Genomic DNA, 15,111 nt, shown 5'->3' with positions numbered 1-15,111 from the left:
CTGAGTAGGCCAAGGAGACAAGACCCAGATTGCTCTTATTCAGGCCATTTCTCTGGGTTGTATTTAGGGCAAATGACCTTGAGGAATGAGGTCAAGTCCCGCACCCCACCCCCCCATCCCCAGCTCGCTGATTGTTATAAAGGCAGTAGATTCCCTAAGCCCAGGATTCCTCATATGTGCACAGCATCCATTTAACTCCATCTTTGTCACCTCTGTGAGACTCGAGGAACATGGGGATATTCATGCCAACCTCACACTCATGTTGCTTACTCTGCTATGAGTAATGAAGTCCTTTGTCTCTGATGGAAGTGTCTCTTGTATTGGCCAGTGTCCATGAAATAGGAACAGGCTAATTTGTTAGCTTGAGAGTGGGATAAAATCCCAGGCCCTTCATATATCGTGACTTCATAGGAACTGATGTAAAGTCTGTCATTTCCAAAGGTCTTAGGAAAGGACTCTCTGGGTCTTTGACATTCTTGGCTGGTTTTTATGCCTAATGTTTGCTCTCCCCTAGGTCACTGTGCTCTGTTACAACAATTTGTTTCCATTCTTTAAATTGTTCCATTCTCCCAAAATAATTTGTTATCCTGCACAAGACACTCAATAGCAGTAATAACAGTAGCAGCGACGTAATACTTTTAAGGTGAAAGGCAGTGTTCTATAGACCTGAAGCATTGTTCTGTATACTCTCTATATACCGTCATTACTCTTCAAAACAACCCTCTGAAGCGGATACTGTCACCTCCAGTTGACAGACCTGGAGACTGAGGCACACATCATAGAGTTAGTCGGGGGGTGGGGGGTGGGGGGTGGGGGATGGGATTCAAACCTGGATTTAGTCCTCACTTTGAACCCCTCGCCATACTGTCTCACAGTAGGACCTTCTAATCCCAGGGCCATAATGAACCACAAAGGCCAAGAGATCTTTGCTTGAAATCTTAGGAAAATAATTTTAGTCAAACTTTTAGCACTTGATTTTGACATACAACATTTTGTAATCCTTTTTGACAACCTCTAATAGGAAATTAGACAATCTTCTACATTGCTTTGATCTTTTCTATTCCAACCTATGCATAAATCCAATGTCAAGTTTTCACACTATATATTAATTTCCTAATATTGCTATAACAAATTATCAAATTTAGTGGCTTAAAACAATGTAAATTAATTATCTTATAGTTCTGGAGTCAGAAATCCAAAGTGGGCTGGTGGGAATGTGTTCCCTATGAGCTCTAGGAGAAAATCTGTATCCTTTCCTTTTCTAGCTTCTAGAGGCTACCTGAATTCCTTTGCCTTTTACTCTATCTTCAAAGCCAGCGGTGTAGCATCTTCAGATCTCTCTTTCTAACTTTGACCCTCTTACCTTCTTCTATCCCTTATAAGGACCTTTGTAATTACATTGGGCCCATCCAGATAATCCAGGATAATTGAGCATCTTCTCTCTCAAACTCCTTAACTTAATCATTTGCAAAGTCTCTTTTGCCATGTAAGGCAGTGTATTCAGAGGAGATTAGGATGCAGGGAGCATCCCTTGGTAAGGGGAGAGGAATTATTCTACTTACCCTACACTCTAAGCATCATGTCTTCAGTATGGAACTTGTACACAAGTATCAGGATTGGAGGTATAAATACAACCATTCACCAGATAACTAATAATGCATTTCATCTTGATTCTGAGGATGGAGCCCCAAGAACATTTCACCCTTTGCAGTCAAAGAGAACAGTACTGCTGGAGTACATGTTGTGGAAACGACTATAACAACATAAAAGCTTAATTATTTGAAAATGTACCTGGAGTCGAGCATTCATAAGCATAAACTCCTGTTGGTTTTTCATGTTTTCATTCATAGATTTTGAGAAAATAAACCCCATCTTGACCTAAAATGTGAAAAAGCAAAGAGGCTTAAAACAATATATTCTACATATGCCCTCATATGATATACTTTGAGCTACCATACGCTTTTAACAATGTAAAAAAAAGACAAATTTCCTGGGAATACAGCATGGATTATAGTCCTTTTTTTTTTTTTTTTTAAGATTTTATTTATTTATTCATGAGAGACAGAGAGAGAGAGAGAGAGAGAGAGGCGCAGAGACACAGGCAGAGGGAGATACAGGCTCCATGCAGGAAGCCTGACGTGGGACTCGATCCCAGGTCTCCAGGATCACGCCCTGGGCTGAAGGCGGCGCTAAACCGCTGAGCCACCCAGGCTGCCCTAGTCCTTGCTTCTAATTAGTTGTCTGATCTTGGGCAAACTTAACCAGCCTGGCCAACATTTGCTCACCTAAGACCAGTGGACAGAACTTAGGTAACTTCTAAAATTTTCTCCCACTCTATGAGTATACAGCTCCATATTTCCTGATTTTTCTTCCCACTGTAAATCTTGAAGAACTGAATACTTTAAAACAAACAAACAAAGAGACCACTCTTTTTTTTTTGTGAGGGACCAGTTGGATACCGTCCATCTTCTTAACTTCTGTACAGCTGGATGACAGAAACTTTGCTTCTGAGAAGGGGTGATTCAGAAGATGCATTGCACACCTTGAGGACAGGCTTCTGTGCTCCTTGCATTTGTATTTTAGGAAGTTTCAGGTGTCTCAAGGTCACTATGTCAAAATTCTTCCTGTAATCCCTGTACCTCTCCTACATACCCTCTTCTGGCTTCACCTTTGTTCTCTGCAGGCTACTGCTAAAGTTCTCAAGAGGGAAAGAACAAAATGATACTTAAATGTCCTGGGAAAAGCAATTTTTAAATGAATACATGGTATTGCTTATCTTATTTATCTTACTTAAGAAGTTCTTAAATGGGCCATCACTTCTAGGGGCCAAAATTTCAATTTTTTGTTCTTAACCCAATTGTGTAGATACAGAAGGCCTTCAGTTAGATTAATTTTACTTTCAGAAGATTGCAAAACTCAGGGAAGTTCCAGTTGCTCTATCCTCAATGATATTGCTGATTCTCTTTGGTAGGTGAAACTTAGGTCACAGTGGCCAGTCTCAATGCTTTCTATCCAGGACTCACACTCTTCTGTGAGAAACCCAGCAGAGCTTCTATTTTCCATACCCTCATCAGGAAGTAGTGGGTTCTGGCTAATTGGGGAGATGATGCTGAGGGAGGGAGGGCATTTCATGCCAGACAAATAGAATGAGTCATCCTTGCTAATTTGGCTCCAGGTGAGTGAGAACTACAAGCCAGATTTCAGTGGCTTCCCTGGATTCTGGCCATAGCTACATTCTTGGATTACTCTGAGCCAGAGTCAGCCTCAATGCTGGGCATAGGAGGCTGAACCACTCACTGTAGAGAAGAGGCAGGCCATTAAGTTTCACTCCCCTTCTGCCACTGCCCCATTCCATTCTCTATTAGAGGCTACCTCATGAGGGTAGGGAGACCTAACAGAAGTTCTCTCCTTTCTGCAGACTTTGACACCCCCAGTCAGCTATCTCCAACAGCAGACCAGAACTTGTTTGAAGGAAAGAGCAATATATTATCCATCTTGGCAGTTCCCACGATGTCTTTTTTGCATAAATATTTACATAGAGCATGAATGGTACAAGAGAAACCTAGCTCAGGTCACTTGCCATTCCTTATTTTTTTTCTGTATGTAGGAATAGATGGCTGAATTTTTACATATGCTGTAAACATTTATAAAGAAAACTGTCCTCTAATCTCATTCCTACACACACACACACACACACACACACACACACACACACACCCATACGAAATGTGTCTCTTAGAGTGCCCCTGTTTATAAGGGGGTGCGATCTCTACTGAAGTGGAGTCCTCTTGTCAGCCTTCGATGGAAGAGAAACCACCTGGAAGATTATAGTGCAGGATTACCTGTGTTCTGGCCTTGGTTTCTTGGGTCTGGATGGTGGTGCGGATGTGTAAGAGGACACTCCCAAGGGTTAAAGGCAGAATCCAAGCAGGATGAAGAGCTTCCTTGTGTTCCTTAAGGGAAACCACACCTGAAAATGAGTGTATACCTTTTAAACTATGCCCTAGAGTTCAGTATTTTCAGCTTCCTTCTCCTTCCCCACCCTAACAAAGCCATTTCCAGAGTCTAGGAAGCTCCTTAGGATGGTCAGAATACTCTCAGTTTTCTCTCTCCCAGTCACAAAATATGTATCAGAAACCAAGCAAGAGTGATCTTGCAATTTTGAATTCACTCAATTGAATAAGATAAATCTTCTAAAAATCCCAACACTTTATCACTGGTGCCAAATGTCTTGCTACTTAACAACTAAGATACCAGTCTGTCTCAGAGGGAGAGAATGCTGAGAATGCTGATTTGGTCCCTTCTGACTTCATTTTTCCTTTGATTACCTGAGACCTTAAAACGGGCTATTTAATGCTCCAGCCCCTCTCAGCTGTGCAGTGATTCACAGTGGGAATGGGTATTTCTGAGGAGTGCAGGGGCTGCAAGTTCTAGGCAGCCTTCCTCCAGTCACCGCAGGGATCTAGCATTTGATTTACATATTAAGAGGGAGAGAGAGAGAGAGAGAGAGAGTAAGTTCATGACCTATGGACTTTTGTTATCCAAATGTCTGTGCTGATTCATTTCCTAGTCAAATGACACATTACCTACACTTATGACTGGTGCCACAATTACAATCAGTTTCTGTAAATTTTTACGTTCCATTCACACCCACTTCCTCTACATATTCCAGGTCAGAATCCACCCACAGCTTCCGGGACGTTTTCCCTAATGCACACCCAATTGTTTTAACTCGGGGATTTCCTGCAGTGCTGTGCTGATTTCCACGGACAGGGCTCGGCCGGCTTTCCCCAACTCCGTGACGTCGATACGGGAGGGGCCAGGAGTCCCTGCGAGGAGGAGTGGCTCTCCTGGAACGAGGTTGGGGACACACCGCTCAGCACTGGGGACGGGGGGGGGGGGGGGCGGGTGCCCCAAGGAGCGGGCGCCTAGCGCGGCCTGGAGTGCAGGGGGCCGGGCAGCCCCGTCCTCCCACCAGCCCTCGGCCCGCGGGCCGTCCTGGGGCGCTCACTCACCGGGGGCGGGCGGCGGAGGTGCGGCCGGCACTCGAGGCGGAGGCCTGCAGGCCCGGGGCCTCTTGACCGCGCCAAGACCGGAACTCGCCCCGCAGAGCCTCGGGATTGGGTGGCCCTGACGGAGCCTCGGCCAATCAGCGCAGCCCTTGCTTCCTTAAAGGGGCCGCTCGCCTGGCTGAGGCCTAGTGTGTGCTTTTAAAAAGTATAGTTGAAAAAAACAAAAAAAGTATAGTTGACGCACAATGTTACATTAGTGTCAAGTGTACAACCTAGTGGTTTGACAAGTCTATGCCTTATGCTGTCACCGCAGGACCTGACTCTATTCCCCGTCGCTTACTCTATAACTGGAAGCCTCTGCCTCCCGGTCCCCTTCACCCATTTTGCCCATCCTCTTATGGCCTTCCCATCTGGCAAGAATCAGTTTCTCCTCTGTATTTACAGTCTGTTTTGGCTTTTGTTTGTCTATTCACTTGTTTTTTAGATTCCACATATAAGCGAAGTCATATAATATTTGTCTGTCTTTCTCTGACTTACCTCACTTAGCATAATACCACCTGTGTCCATCCATGTTGTTACAAATGGCAAGATCTCCTTTTTTACGGGCGAGTAATATTCCAGTGTGTGTACACATATATATACCACCTCTTCTTTATCCGTTCATCTATTGATGGATGTTTAGGTCACTTTTATATGTCGGCAGGTATAAATAATGCTGCAATAAACATAGGGGCGCATATATCTTTTTAAATTAGTGTTTTCGTTTTCTTTGGGTAAATACCTAGTAGCGTAGCTACTGGATATGGTAATTCTAATTTTAATTTTTTAAGGAACCTCCATACTGTTTTCCACAGTGGCTGCACCAGTTTGCGTTCCCACCAACAGTGCATGAGGGTTTCTTTTTCTCCACATTCTTGCAAATACTTGTTATTTCATGTCTTTTTGATTCGCCATTCTTACAGGTGTCAGGTGATATCTCATTGTGGTTTTGATTTGCATTTCCCTGGCTGTTGAGTGATGTTGAGTGTCTTTTCATGTATCTATTGGTTATATGTATGTCTGCTTTGGAAAAATGTATATTCAGGTCATCTGCCCATTTTTTTAAATAAGATTTTATTCACTTATTCATGAGACACACACACAGAGAGAGGCAGAGACACAGGCAGAGGCAGAAGCAGGCTCCCTACAGGGAGCGATGTGGGACTTGATCCCTGGACCCCAGAATCATGCCCTGAGCCAAAGGCAGACACTCAACTCCTGAGCCACCCAGGCATCCCCATCTGCCCATTTTTTAATTGGATTTTTTTTTTTTTTTGGTGTTGAGTTGTATAAGTTCTTTGTATGTTTTGAATATTAAGCCCTTAACAAATGCATCATTTGGAACTATCTTCTCCCATTCAGTAGGTTGCCTTTTTATTTTGTTGATGGTTTCCTTTGCTGTGCAAAAGCTTTTTATTTTGGTGTAATCCCAGGAGTTTCTGTTTGTTTTATTTCCCTGGCCTGAAGAGACATACATAGGAAAATGTTGTTAAGGCCAATGTCAAAGAAATCACTGCCTATGTTTTTTTTTCTAGGAGTTTTATGGTTGCAAGTCTCATATTTAGGTCTATAATCCATTTTGAGTTTATTTTTGTGTATGGTGTAAGAAAGTGGCTCGGTTTCATTCTTTTGCACGTAGCTCTCCAGTTTCCCAGACCATTCATTTCCCCCTTGTATATTCTTGCCTTCTTTGTTGTAGATTAATTGGCCATATAAATGTGAGTTTATTTCTGGGCTCTCAATCCTGTTCCATTGATCTATGTGTCTATTCTTGTGTAGTTCCATACTGTTACTACTTATATTACAGTTTTGTAATATACCTTGAAATCTGGGATTGTGAAACCTCCAGCTTTGTTCTTCTTTCCCAAGATTGCTTTGGCTATTCAAGATCTTTTCTTTTTTGGTTATCTACAAATCTTAGTATTAATTTGTTCTAGTTTTGGGACACCTGGGTGGCTCAATGGTTGAATGTCTGCCTGCCTTTGGCTCAGGTCATGATCCCAGGTCCTGGAATTGAGTCCCACATTGCCCTCCCTGCGAGAAGCCTGCTTCTCCCTCTGCCTGTGTCTCTGTCTCTCTCTCTCTGTGTCTCTCATGAATAAATAAATAAAATCTTAAAAAAAAATAATTTGTTCTAGTTCTGTGTAAAACACTGTTGGTATTTTTAAATTTTTTTTTATTTATTTATGATAGTCATACAGAGAGAGAGAGAGGCAGAGACACAGGCAGAGGGAGGAGCAGGCTCCATGCACGGGGAGCCCGACGTGGGACTCGATCCCGGGTCTCCAGGATCACGCCCTGGGCCAAAGGCAGGCGCCAAACTGCTGTGCCACCCAGGGATCCCACACTGTTGGTATTTTGATAGGGATTGTACTGAATTTATAGACTGCTTTGGGTAATATGGGCATTTTAACAATACTGATTCTTCCAATCCATGAGTGTGGAATATCTTTCCACTTGTCTGTGTTGTCTTCAGTTTCTTTCATCAGTGTTTTATAATTTTCAGAGTGCAGGTCTTTCACCTCCTTGGTTATGTTTATTAGTAGGTGTTTTATTCTTTTTGGTACAATTATAAATGGAATTGTGTTCTTAATTTCTCTTTCTGCTACTTTATTATTAATGTATAAAACACAACTGATATCTGTATGTTTACTTTGTATCCTGCAACTTTACTGAATTTATTAGATATAATAGTTTTTTATAGAGTCTTTAGAGCTTTCTATGTACAGTGTCATGTCATCTGCAAATAGTGACAGTTTATCTTCTTCCTTACCACTTTGCAAGCTTTTTATTTCTTTTCTTGTCTGATTGCTGTGGCTAGGACTTCCAGTACTGTGTTGAATAAAAGTGGAAACAGAGTACATCCTAGTCTTATTCCTGATCTTAGAGGAAAATTTCTTGGTTTTTCACCACAAAGTATAATGTTAACTGTGGGTTTTTAATATATGACTTTATTATGCTGAGGTATGTTCTTTCTAAACCTACTTTGATCAGAGTTTTCACAGTTATAAACATTTTAATAGCTTTTCTGTTTGCAGAATAGGTTTAATGTTGAGGGTGGATTTTTTTTTTTCTGTTTGAGTCTGGACAGAGTTTAAAGATTTATTTATATTTGGGAGAGAGAGAGAATGCACATGTGTGCACATGGATGGGGAGGGGCAGAGGGAGAGAGTCTTTAGCAGACTCCACAGGGAGCTCTACCAGGAATTCCAACTCAGGATCATGAGAAACAACCTGAGACAAAACCAAGAGTCATGCTCCTAACTTACTGGGCCACCGAGGTGCCCCTAAACACAGACAGTTTACCCAATCTATTGGAGCCTCAGTCTCTTCCTCTGTTAAATTGCCATCATAAAGTGGCAAAAAGGTTAAGACAGGAAATGAAAAAGAGCAGATTTGATAAGAGTTACTAATTTTGTTTTGGAAAAGTCATCTTTTTCCCCTGCTGCTCTGAGAAATTTCTATTTTTTTCTCACCCCACGAACAGTTTCCATCTTGAGTAGATCAAGCCTCTCTCCTAGTTAGCCTTATGGAGAAAAGACTTGAGGAACTGTTGGTACTCTATTCTTTGCTACTAAATGAGTTGAGAGAATAGCATGTACTTCAGGAGACTCTAGCCCTGAGGAAGATCCATCCCTGCCCTTAGCCCTAGCTGACCACCACATCAGTGAAGGTGTCCAGTCACCCTAAGAGAAAATACTAACCCAACCTTCTAGGTTTGCCTTGTTGTTCTCAGCATTCACCCTTTAAATTGTATACCTACGTTATATTCTTCTATGTAGGATATTGTTCACAATCTTAAAATATAAGTGAAAAAAGTGACCATGAGAATATATACCTTGGGAACTGAGAGAAATCTAGGCATATGTATTGAACACATTTAATAGAATGTGGGGTAAGAGATTAAAGGAAATTTATTTATTTTTTATTTTTATTTTTTTATTTTTTCCTTTCTCTTATGGCATTTATATGTCGATAGGAGGAAGGCAAGTGGCAAATAAGTCAATGGATAAGAATTTCTGAGAGAGATAAGGGCCATGATGAGACCAAAATAGGGTAATGGGATCGGCTGGCTGCAGAGAGGTTGGGGGTGGGATGGGTGGCCTACTTTGGATAAGATGGCCAGAGATGGACTCCTGAGGGAGGAAAACTTGAGTTGGCACTCCAATGAGCTGGCCTTGGCATTGCCTCCACATTCCCAACTAAGGTGGGAAGGGATTAGGATGTTCAGGAAAAGGAAAGGAGCCAGTGAGCAGGGGCTGGTGTGGGACATACAGTCAGAAAGGTAGGAAGCTTTGAGGTTTGAAGGTCTTCAAGCTGGCTGACCCTCGGAAAACGACTCTTCAAAGCCAGGAAAGGAAGCAGGTCAGGTCCAATGCCAGGTTGCAGGACGGAAGGCATTCCATGCAAATGGAACCTGTGCCTGCTACCTGCTACCAGGGTTTTGTTGAAACCATAGGAGGTGAGCGGTAGCAGAATGGAAACAGATGACATGGGCCGGTGTTGTGTTTGCCACATGCATGACCTTGGAGCCTCTCTTCTCCGTTTGGCCTCCTCTCCTGGTCTCTAAAATAGGGCTGATGGTACTCCTGGTCTCGCTTGTGAATCCTCCGATGAGACAGTTTCTGTGGAGGCATCTTGTAAACCCTAAAGACTCAGACCTTGACATGTCCAATCCCTGGGCCTGGAATGTCCTGGACTTCCACTCTTCATAAAGCTAAATCCTTTGTGTGCTTCTTCGGTACTAGACTTAGCAGATATGATAACCTGTCAAATAGTCATAAAATTTCCAGCGGCTTGCTCCCAGTTTTTGTTCTGCTTTCTCTATGGACAGGTAATGAAGAGTAGATGGATGGACAGGGGTGCTCCCATTCCACTACATAGCGCTGCGTCAGATGGCTCCTCCTCCAGGTGTGGAGGACATATAACAAATGACATATAACTTTAATAGGTATGTGCATTATTTCTAACTATGAATTTGTGAATGTAGGTGTGTATCTTTTTTACACACACATACAAATAGGTGCTCTTGATCATTTTAGCATAAGGATTTTCATATTGTTACATAGCATTCATTTGTGCCATTTTTAAAAGGTATATGATTTTCTGGAGGTATGTATACAATTTTCACTGATGGATTGTTTTTTTGCTACTGTCAACAACACTGTGATGACCAACTTCATATATATTGATTGTAAATATTGGGTTAAATAGTATAAACATAAACATATTAGAGAGAACTGATGTAAAATAATTGAAAGTCCTCTCCCCTGGGACTTAGTAAAATTATTTACCATTGTATACCATAAAGTAGTTTTTTAAAAAACAAAGTTTTTGAAAATTCAAGATATGCATAGTAGTATTTCTTTTTAACAGAGATGCTTTTAGGATGTTTGGGTTGCTCAGCCGTTGAGCGTCTGCCTTTGGCTCAGTGCATGATCCTGGGGTCTGGAATCAAGTCCCACATCGGGCTCCTTGTGGGGAGCCTGGTTCTCCTTCTGCCGGTGTCTCTGTCTCTGTGTGTGTGTGTCTCTTATGAATAAAAAAAATAAAATCTTAAAAAAACAAAACAGAGATGCTTTCACAAGAGTGTGAAATTCTTCATTTTCTGGGAACTAGGTTTAGCCAAGAACTTCAGTCTGTGAAGCTCAGTGTGGTTGCACAGTGTGGGCTGAGGCTAGCCCTTCATATTAAGCTATTCTGGAATGGTTCCCCATGCTGTGGGGAACACAGTCTAAATTTTAAATTCGCACTTCAGGCATGGAGTGTACTTGTAGCTTGGGCACAATTTGAACCACAATTTATACTGAGCTTTGTACATTCTCTCACTTCCTCCAGCCCCTGGCAATCCCTGATTTTCTTTCTTTCTAAAGAAAGAAAATTTTTAAAAAATTATTTATTTATTTATTTATTTAGGAGAGACAGAGACAGAGAGAGAGGCAGAGACACAGGCAGAGGGAGAAGCACCCTCCATGCAGAGAGCCTGATGTGGGACTCAATCCCAGACCCCAGGATGAGGCCCTGAGCCAAAGGCAGACGCTCAACTGCTGAGCCACCAGGTGTCCCCGAAGAAAGAAAATTTGCCTATGCTAGACATTTCACATAAAGAGTCATACAATATGTTGGTCTTTTGCACCTGGTTTCTTCAACATTGCATAAGATTTTCAGGGTTCCTTCAAGTTGTGGCATATATCAGTACTTCAAACCTTTCTATGGCTGAATAATACTCAAATGTATGGATAAAAAATAATAAAAGCCAAAGACATGGATAAACTACATTTTGTCTATCCATTCAAAATTGTTGAATATTTTATTTTATTCCCACTTTGTGTTGTTGTGAGTAATGCTGCTATGAACATGAGTGTGTACTTTTGTACATATGTTTCAGAGTTTTTAAAAAGGTTTTATTTATTCATTTATGAGAGACACAGAGAGAGAAGCAGAGACATAGGTGGAGGGAGAAGGATGTTCCCTGCAAGGAGCCCAATGTGGGACTCAATCCCAGATCCCGGGATCACGCCCTAAGCCAAAGAGGCTCTACAGCTGAGCCACCCAGTCGTTCCATTGTTGTGCCCAAGATTGCGAATCCGAGAAACCACCGAGGAGCCGACACCGATGCAAACACACGAGGGTTTATTTACAAGCTCGAGCTTGGGTCCAAGTATACCGGACACAGTGGAGCAGGGACTTGGACCCCGAGACTAAGAGGCGTAGCAGCTTTATAGGGGCCAGTAGCCCATGGGATACACAGAAAGTTGCGCAGTCATGTCGGTCAACACGCAGGTGGCCGATTGAATTACATTTTACCCTATAGTATCCATTTGAGCTGGCCTATTACTTTGGTCAGAATTGGCGCGTAGTTTTGGCGGGCACAAAGCAGGGTTACATTGCTATGAGCCCATTTCCGATTAGGGTGTGCCCAGCGGCTTGATTAGGGTGGGGCAGCGCTTTCAGCAATAAGCAGGTTATGTGGGGGTCATACAGGAGGTGGCAGGTGTAGCACAAAATGGAATCAGTCCTGCTCCGCTTGTCCAGGGGTAGGGGATTTTTGTTAAATTTCCTGGGTCCCACACCATATGTTTCAGTTCTTGGGTATAAATGGAAGAATTACTGGGTCATATGGCAACTCTGTTTCATTTTTTGAGGTTGAACAAATAAACAGTGCCACCAGTAGTGAATGAGGATACTAAATCGCTGCATATTTGTTTAGTAGTTAAGAGTATAGATATTGAGGATGTCTGGGTGGTTCAGTGATTGAGCACCTGCCTTCTGCCCAGGGCGTGATCCTGGAGTCCCAGGATTGAGTCCCACATCAGACTCCCTGCGTGGAGTCTGCTTCTCTCTCTGCCTGTGTCTCTGCCCCTCTCTCTCGCTGTCTGTCTCATGAATAAATAAAATCTTAAAAAAAAAAAAAGTATAGATATTGGAGCCAGAGTGCCTGGATTGGAATTTTGGCTGTGCCAGTTCCTAACTGTGAAAGAAGCTTAAACAAGTTACTTAAACACTTTGCCTCAGTATCCACATCTCTAAAATAGGAGCAATAATAGTACCCAATTCATAGGATAAAATTTTAAATGCGTTAATATATGTAAATTACCAAGACAGTGCCTTTAAGCATGTAAAAAATGCTACATGCTTTACTATTACTGTATTAATCTTTACTATAATTATTGCATTTTGTTTTGTTAATTTGATAGTCAAAGAAAGTTATGATACAGTTTCCTGAGGTTTGCCATTGAAATGGAGTAATAACAGAGAAGACAGTAATTTAAGGGAACAGCAAAGCCAAAGAAAGCTTTTCTGAGCAAGGGGCAATTATATTTCAGAGTGTAATGTGAATAAAGCCAAGGCTTCACATGGTTCAGGCCAAGCATATAATAGCTTTCTAAGGAAACATAAACTGACAGCAGAAATATTGAAAAATAATACTTAAGTCTCTGAACTCTGGTGAATAAAATGATCCACTTTATTATCTATTCCCTTTTCTTTTCAGCTCTTCACAAGAAGGACACAATATGTCTTTGTGCTGCCTGGGGACAACAAAAAAACCATACCCAGACCTCAATCTTAATTCTTTTCCTTGTCGTCCTATGGCAAGCATCCCTAGGAAGTGCTACACCACTTGGCTTGGTATAGTCCCATCTTTTGAGGATGGGACTTCTTTTGAGTAAACCTGGGTGGCTCAGTCAGTTAAGCATCTGCCGTCAGCTCATGTCATGATCACAGGGTCCCTGGACCAAGCTGCAGGTTGTGAGCGGGTTGTCTTTTTCTCCCTCTCCCCTTTGCTCAGGCTCTCTCCCCTCCCCTCAAATAAATAAATAAAATCTTAAAAAAGAGAGAGAGTTTTGAAAGAGGGAATATCTCAGCTGAATCCAAGTCTATTACGGCTTTATTGAGACTAAACAGAATTTCATACTCTTCTACAGATTTTTAAGGCAGTATCATCCTCAGTATTTTTCCAAGTTAAGAAAAAATATATATATATATGATATTCTGAGAATGTGAAAATTCTTACTTGGGAAGCAAATGCCATAGTCAAGCCAATGGACATCTCCATATTCATTTGTTATGCATTGTTTTGAATTGCAGCTGAAATGAATAAGCAGGTAAGTGACATGATGAGTTTTTATCAATTTAAAATTAGAGAGAGAAGGAGGAGGAGGAGGAGGAGGAGAAGGAAGGAGAAAGAGGAAAACACCTAGAAGTCCAGCAGTGGGGAATGTTTAAGTCAATTGTGCCGTCACCTTCTCTGTGGGTCACTTGGTTTCTGCCTTTGCTCGTCCATTGAGCTGGAGTTATCATTAGAAGGGTTTTCTTAATATTCATCTGAAATGTGTTCACCTAATCTGGATCCCAAGGGAGCCAGAGCATTCTTAAAAGGTGTAACTGGTGATAGAAAGTTCTTTAATGACAAAGCAATTTAAGTTTCATTATTTCGAGGAACTTTGAGGAAGTCCTCAAAATCCACGTATTAAAAAATATATTTCCTATTATAGGCACATTGACTTTCTAGAATAAAAACCAAAGCCTGTGGGCCCGTCATTTCGTATATACTGTAGGATGATATCAAATTATGTGAAGATGTTTCATTATCCAAAAGCTCTTGATCAGCCAGGGCGGGGGGGGGGGGGGGGGGGGACACGACACTGATGGCAGATTTAAAGTGTCCAGATCCTAAGATCCTAAAGACGAAACTGAAGGTCTGAAATCTTCATTTCATTCAGACGTTGGCTCATTTTAAAAATTTTGTCTTAAAAATAGGACATGTTGTTTGTTTTCTCCTTGGAGCTTTTCTCTTTAAAAGCTGATTTACGAGAAACCGGAATGGTAAAGTTCACTTTCGGTTTCGCTCTACCCCCCCCCCCCCCCCCCCCCCCCCCGCCCAGGAGTGCAGAATCCACTAATCCCCCAGTTTCCCAGGGCTGGGCGGTGTGAAGGGAAGGGCGGTGCGGTCCTCCCAGCGGGCCCGAGGACGGGCGAGTGGAGCGGGTTCCGGCTGGGGGCCCGCCGCGAGGTCGGGGAGGTCTGGGAGGTCGGCGCCGGGCGGGGGTGGGCGGGGTGGAGCGGAGGGGGCGGGGCGGCGGGGAGGCCCGGGGCGGGGCTGGCCGCGGAGCCCGGCCCAGAGGAGGCGTGTCGGGCGGGGAGGGCGGGGAGCGCGCGCCCCCCGGCTCCGCCGCCTCTTTAGCGAGCATCCCCGGCGCCGGCAGTCCCAGCGGCCCCGACACCGCGTGCAGCACCTCCCGCCCGCCCGCCGCCAGCTCCCCGCCAGCAGGTAGGGGGCATCCTTCCCCCGGCAGGTGCCCACTGGTTGGCGTCTTCGGCCGTCTCCGGGTGGCACTTTTAAAAAGTAGCTGGTCTGTAGACCTTTCCTGTGGGATGGAGAGAGAAGAGCCGGGGGAAAGCGCGGTGGTTTGATGGGGTAGTAGAGCTGTTACCTGCATAGGCTGATAGGAGCAGCTAGGACTTTTGACTTTCGTCAGGGGGGAGGGGGAGTGCGGGGTGGGACTCAGTTTTTGCTTAATAATGATTTTGTAAGTCTGTGTTTCTGTGCGTTCGTGAA

The 15,111-nt window shown here is 43.1% G+C and overlaps 2 protein-coding genes across 14 annotated transcripts in view; one reads left to right on the top strand and one right to left on the bottom strand.

Annotated features, from left to right (window-relative positions):
- PLGRKT (plasminogen receptor with a C-terminal lysine) overlaps positions 1–5,121 on the bottom strand; it is a 54,516-nt gene extending 49,395 nt beyond the window's left edge. For 2 of the 10 annotated variants that reach the window (XM_072761532.1, XM_072761494.1), the window contains exons 1-4: positions 5,016–5,102; positions 4,329–4,462; positions 3,843–3,970; positions 1,792–1,878 (exon numbers count right to left, since the gene is read on the bottom strand). Coding sequence is in view for 7 of the 10 variants with exons in the window: in XM_072761494.1 (XP_072617595.1) it covers positions 1,792–1,872 (81 nt within the window). In the remaining 3 variants the exon portion in view is untranslated. Of the gene's footprint in view, positions 1–1,791; positions 1,879–3,842; positions 3,971–4,328; positions 4,463–4,718; positions 4,851–5,015 lie in introns of those variants that run through there. The other 8 variants (XM_072761501.1, XM_072761537.1, XM_072761497.1 and 5 more) reach the window with 8 other exon arrangements.
- The window catches only part of CD274 (CD274 molecule), a 29,957-nt gene continuing 19,580 nt past the window's right edge, over positions 4,735–15,111 (top strand). The window contains exons 1-3 of one of the 4 annotated variants that reach the window (XM_072761482.1): positions 4,735–4,860; positions 9,886–10,002; positions 13,478–13,657. The gene's annotated coding sequence lies outside the window, so the exon portion shown is untranslated. Of the gene's footprint in view, positions 4,861–8,943; positions 10,003–13,477; positions 13,658–14,732; positions 14,824–15,111 lie in introns of those variants that run through there. The other 3 variants (XM_026001626.2, XM_072761487.1, XM_072761476.1) reach the window with 3 other exon arrangements.

Source organism: Vulpes vulpes, chromosome 1 (genome assembly GCF_048418805.1).
Source record: "Vulpes vulpes isolate BD-2025 chromosome 1, VulVul3, whole genome shotgun sequence".
Lineage (NCBI taxonomy): Eukaryota > Metazoa > Chordata > Mammalia > Carnivora > Canidae > Vulpes > Vulpes vulpes.
The sequence above is the reverse complement of the archived record's forward strand: the minus strand, read 5'-3'. Positions and strand labels throughout refer to the sequence as shown.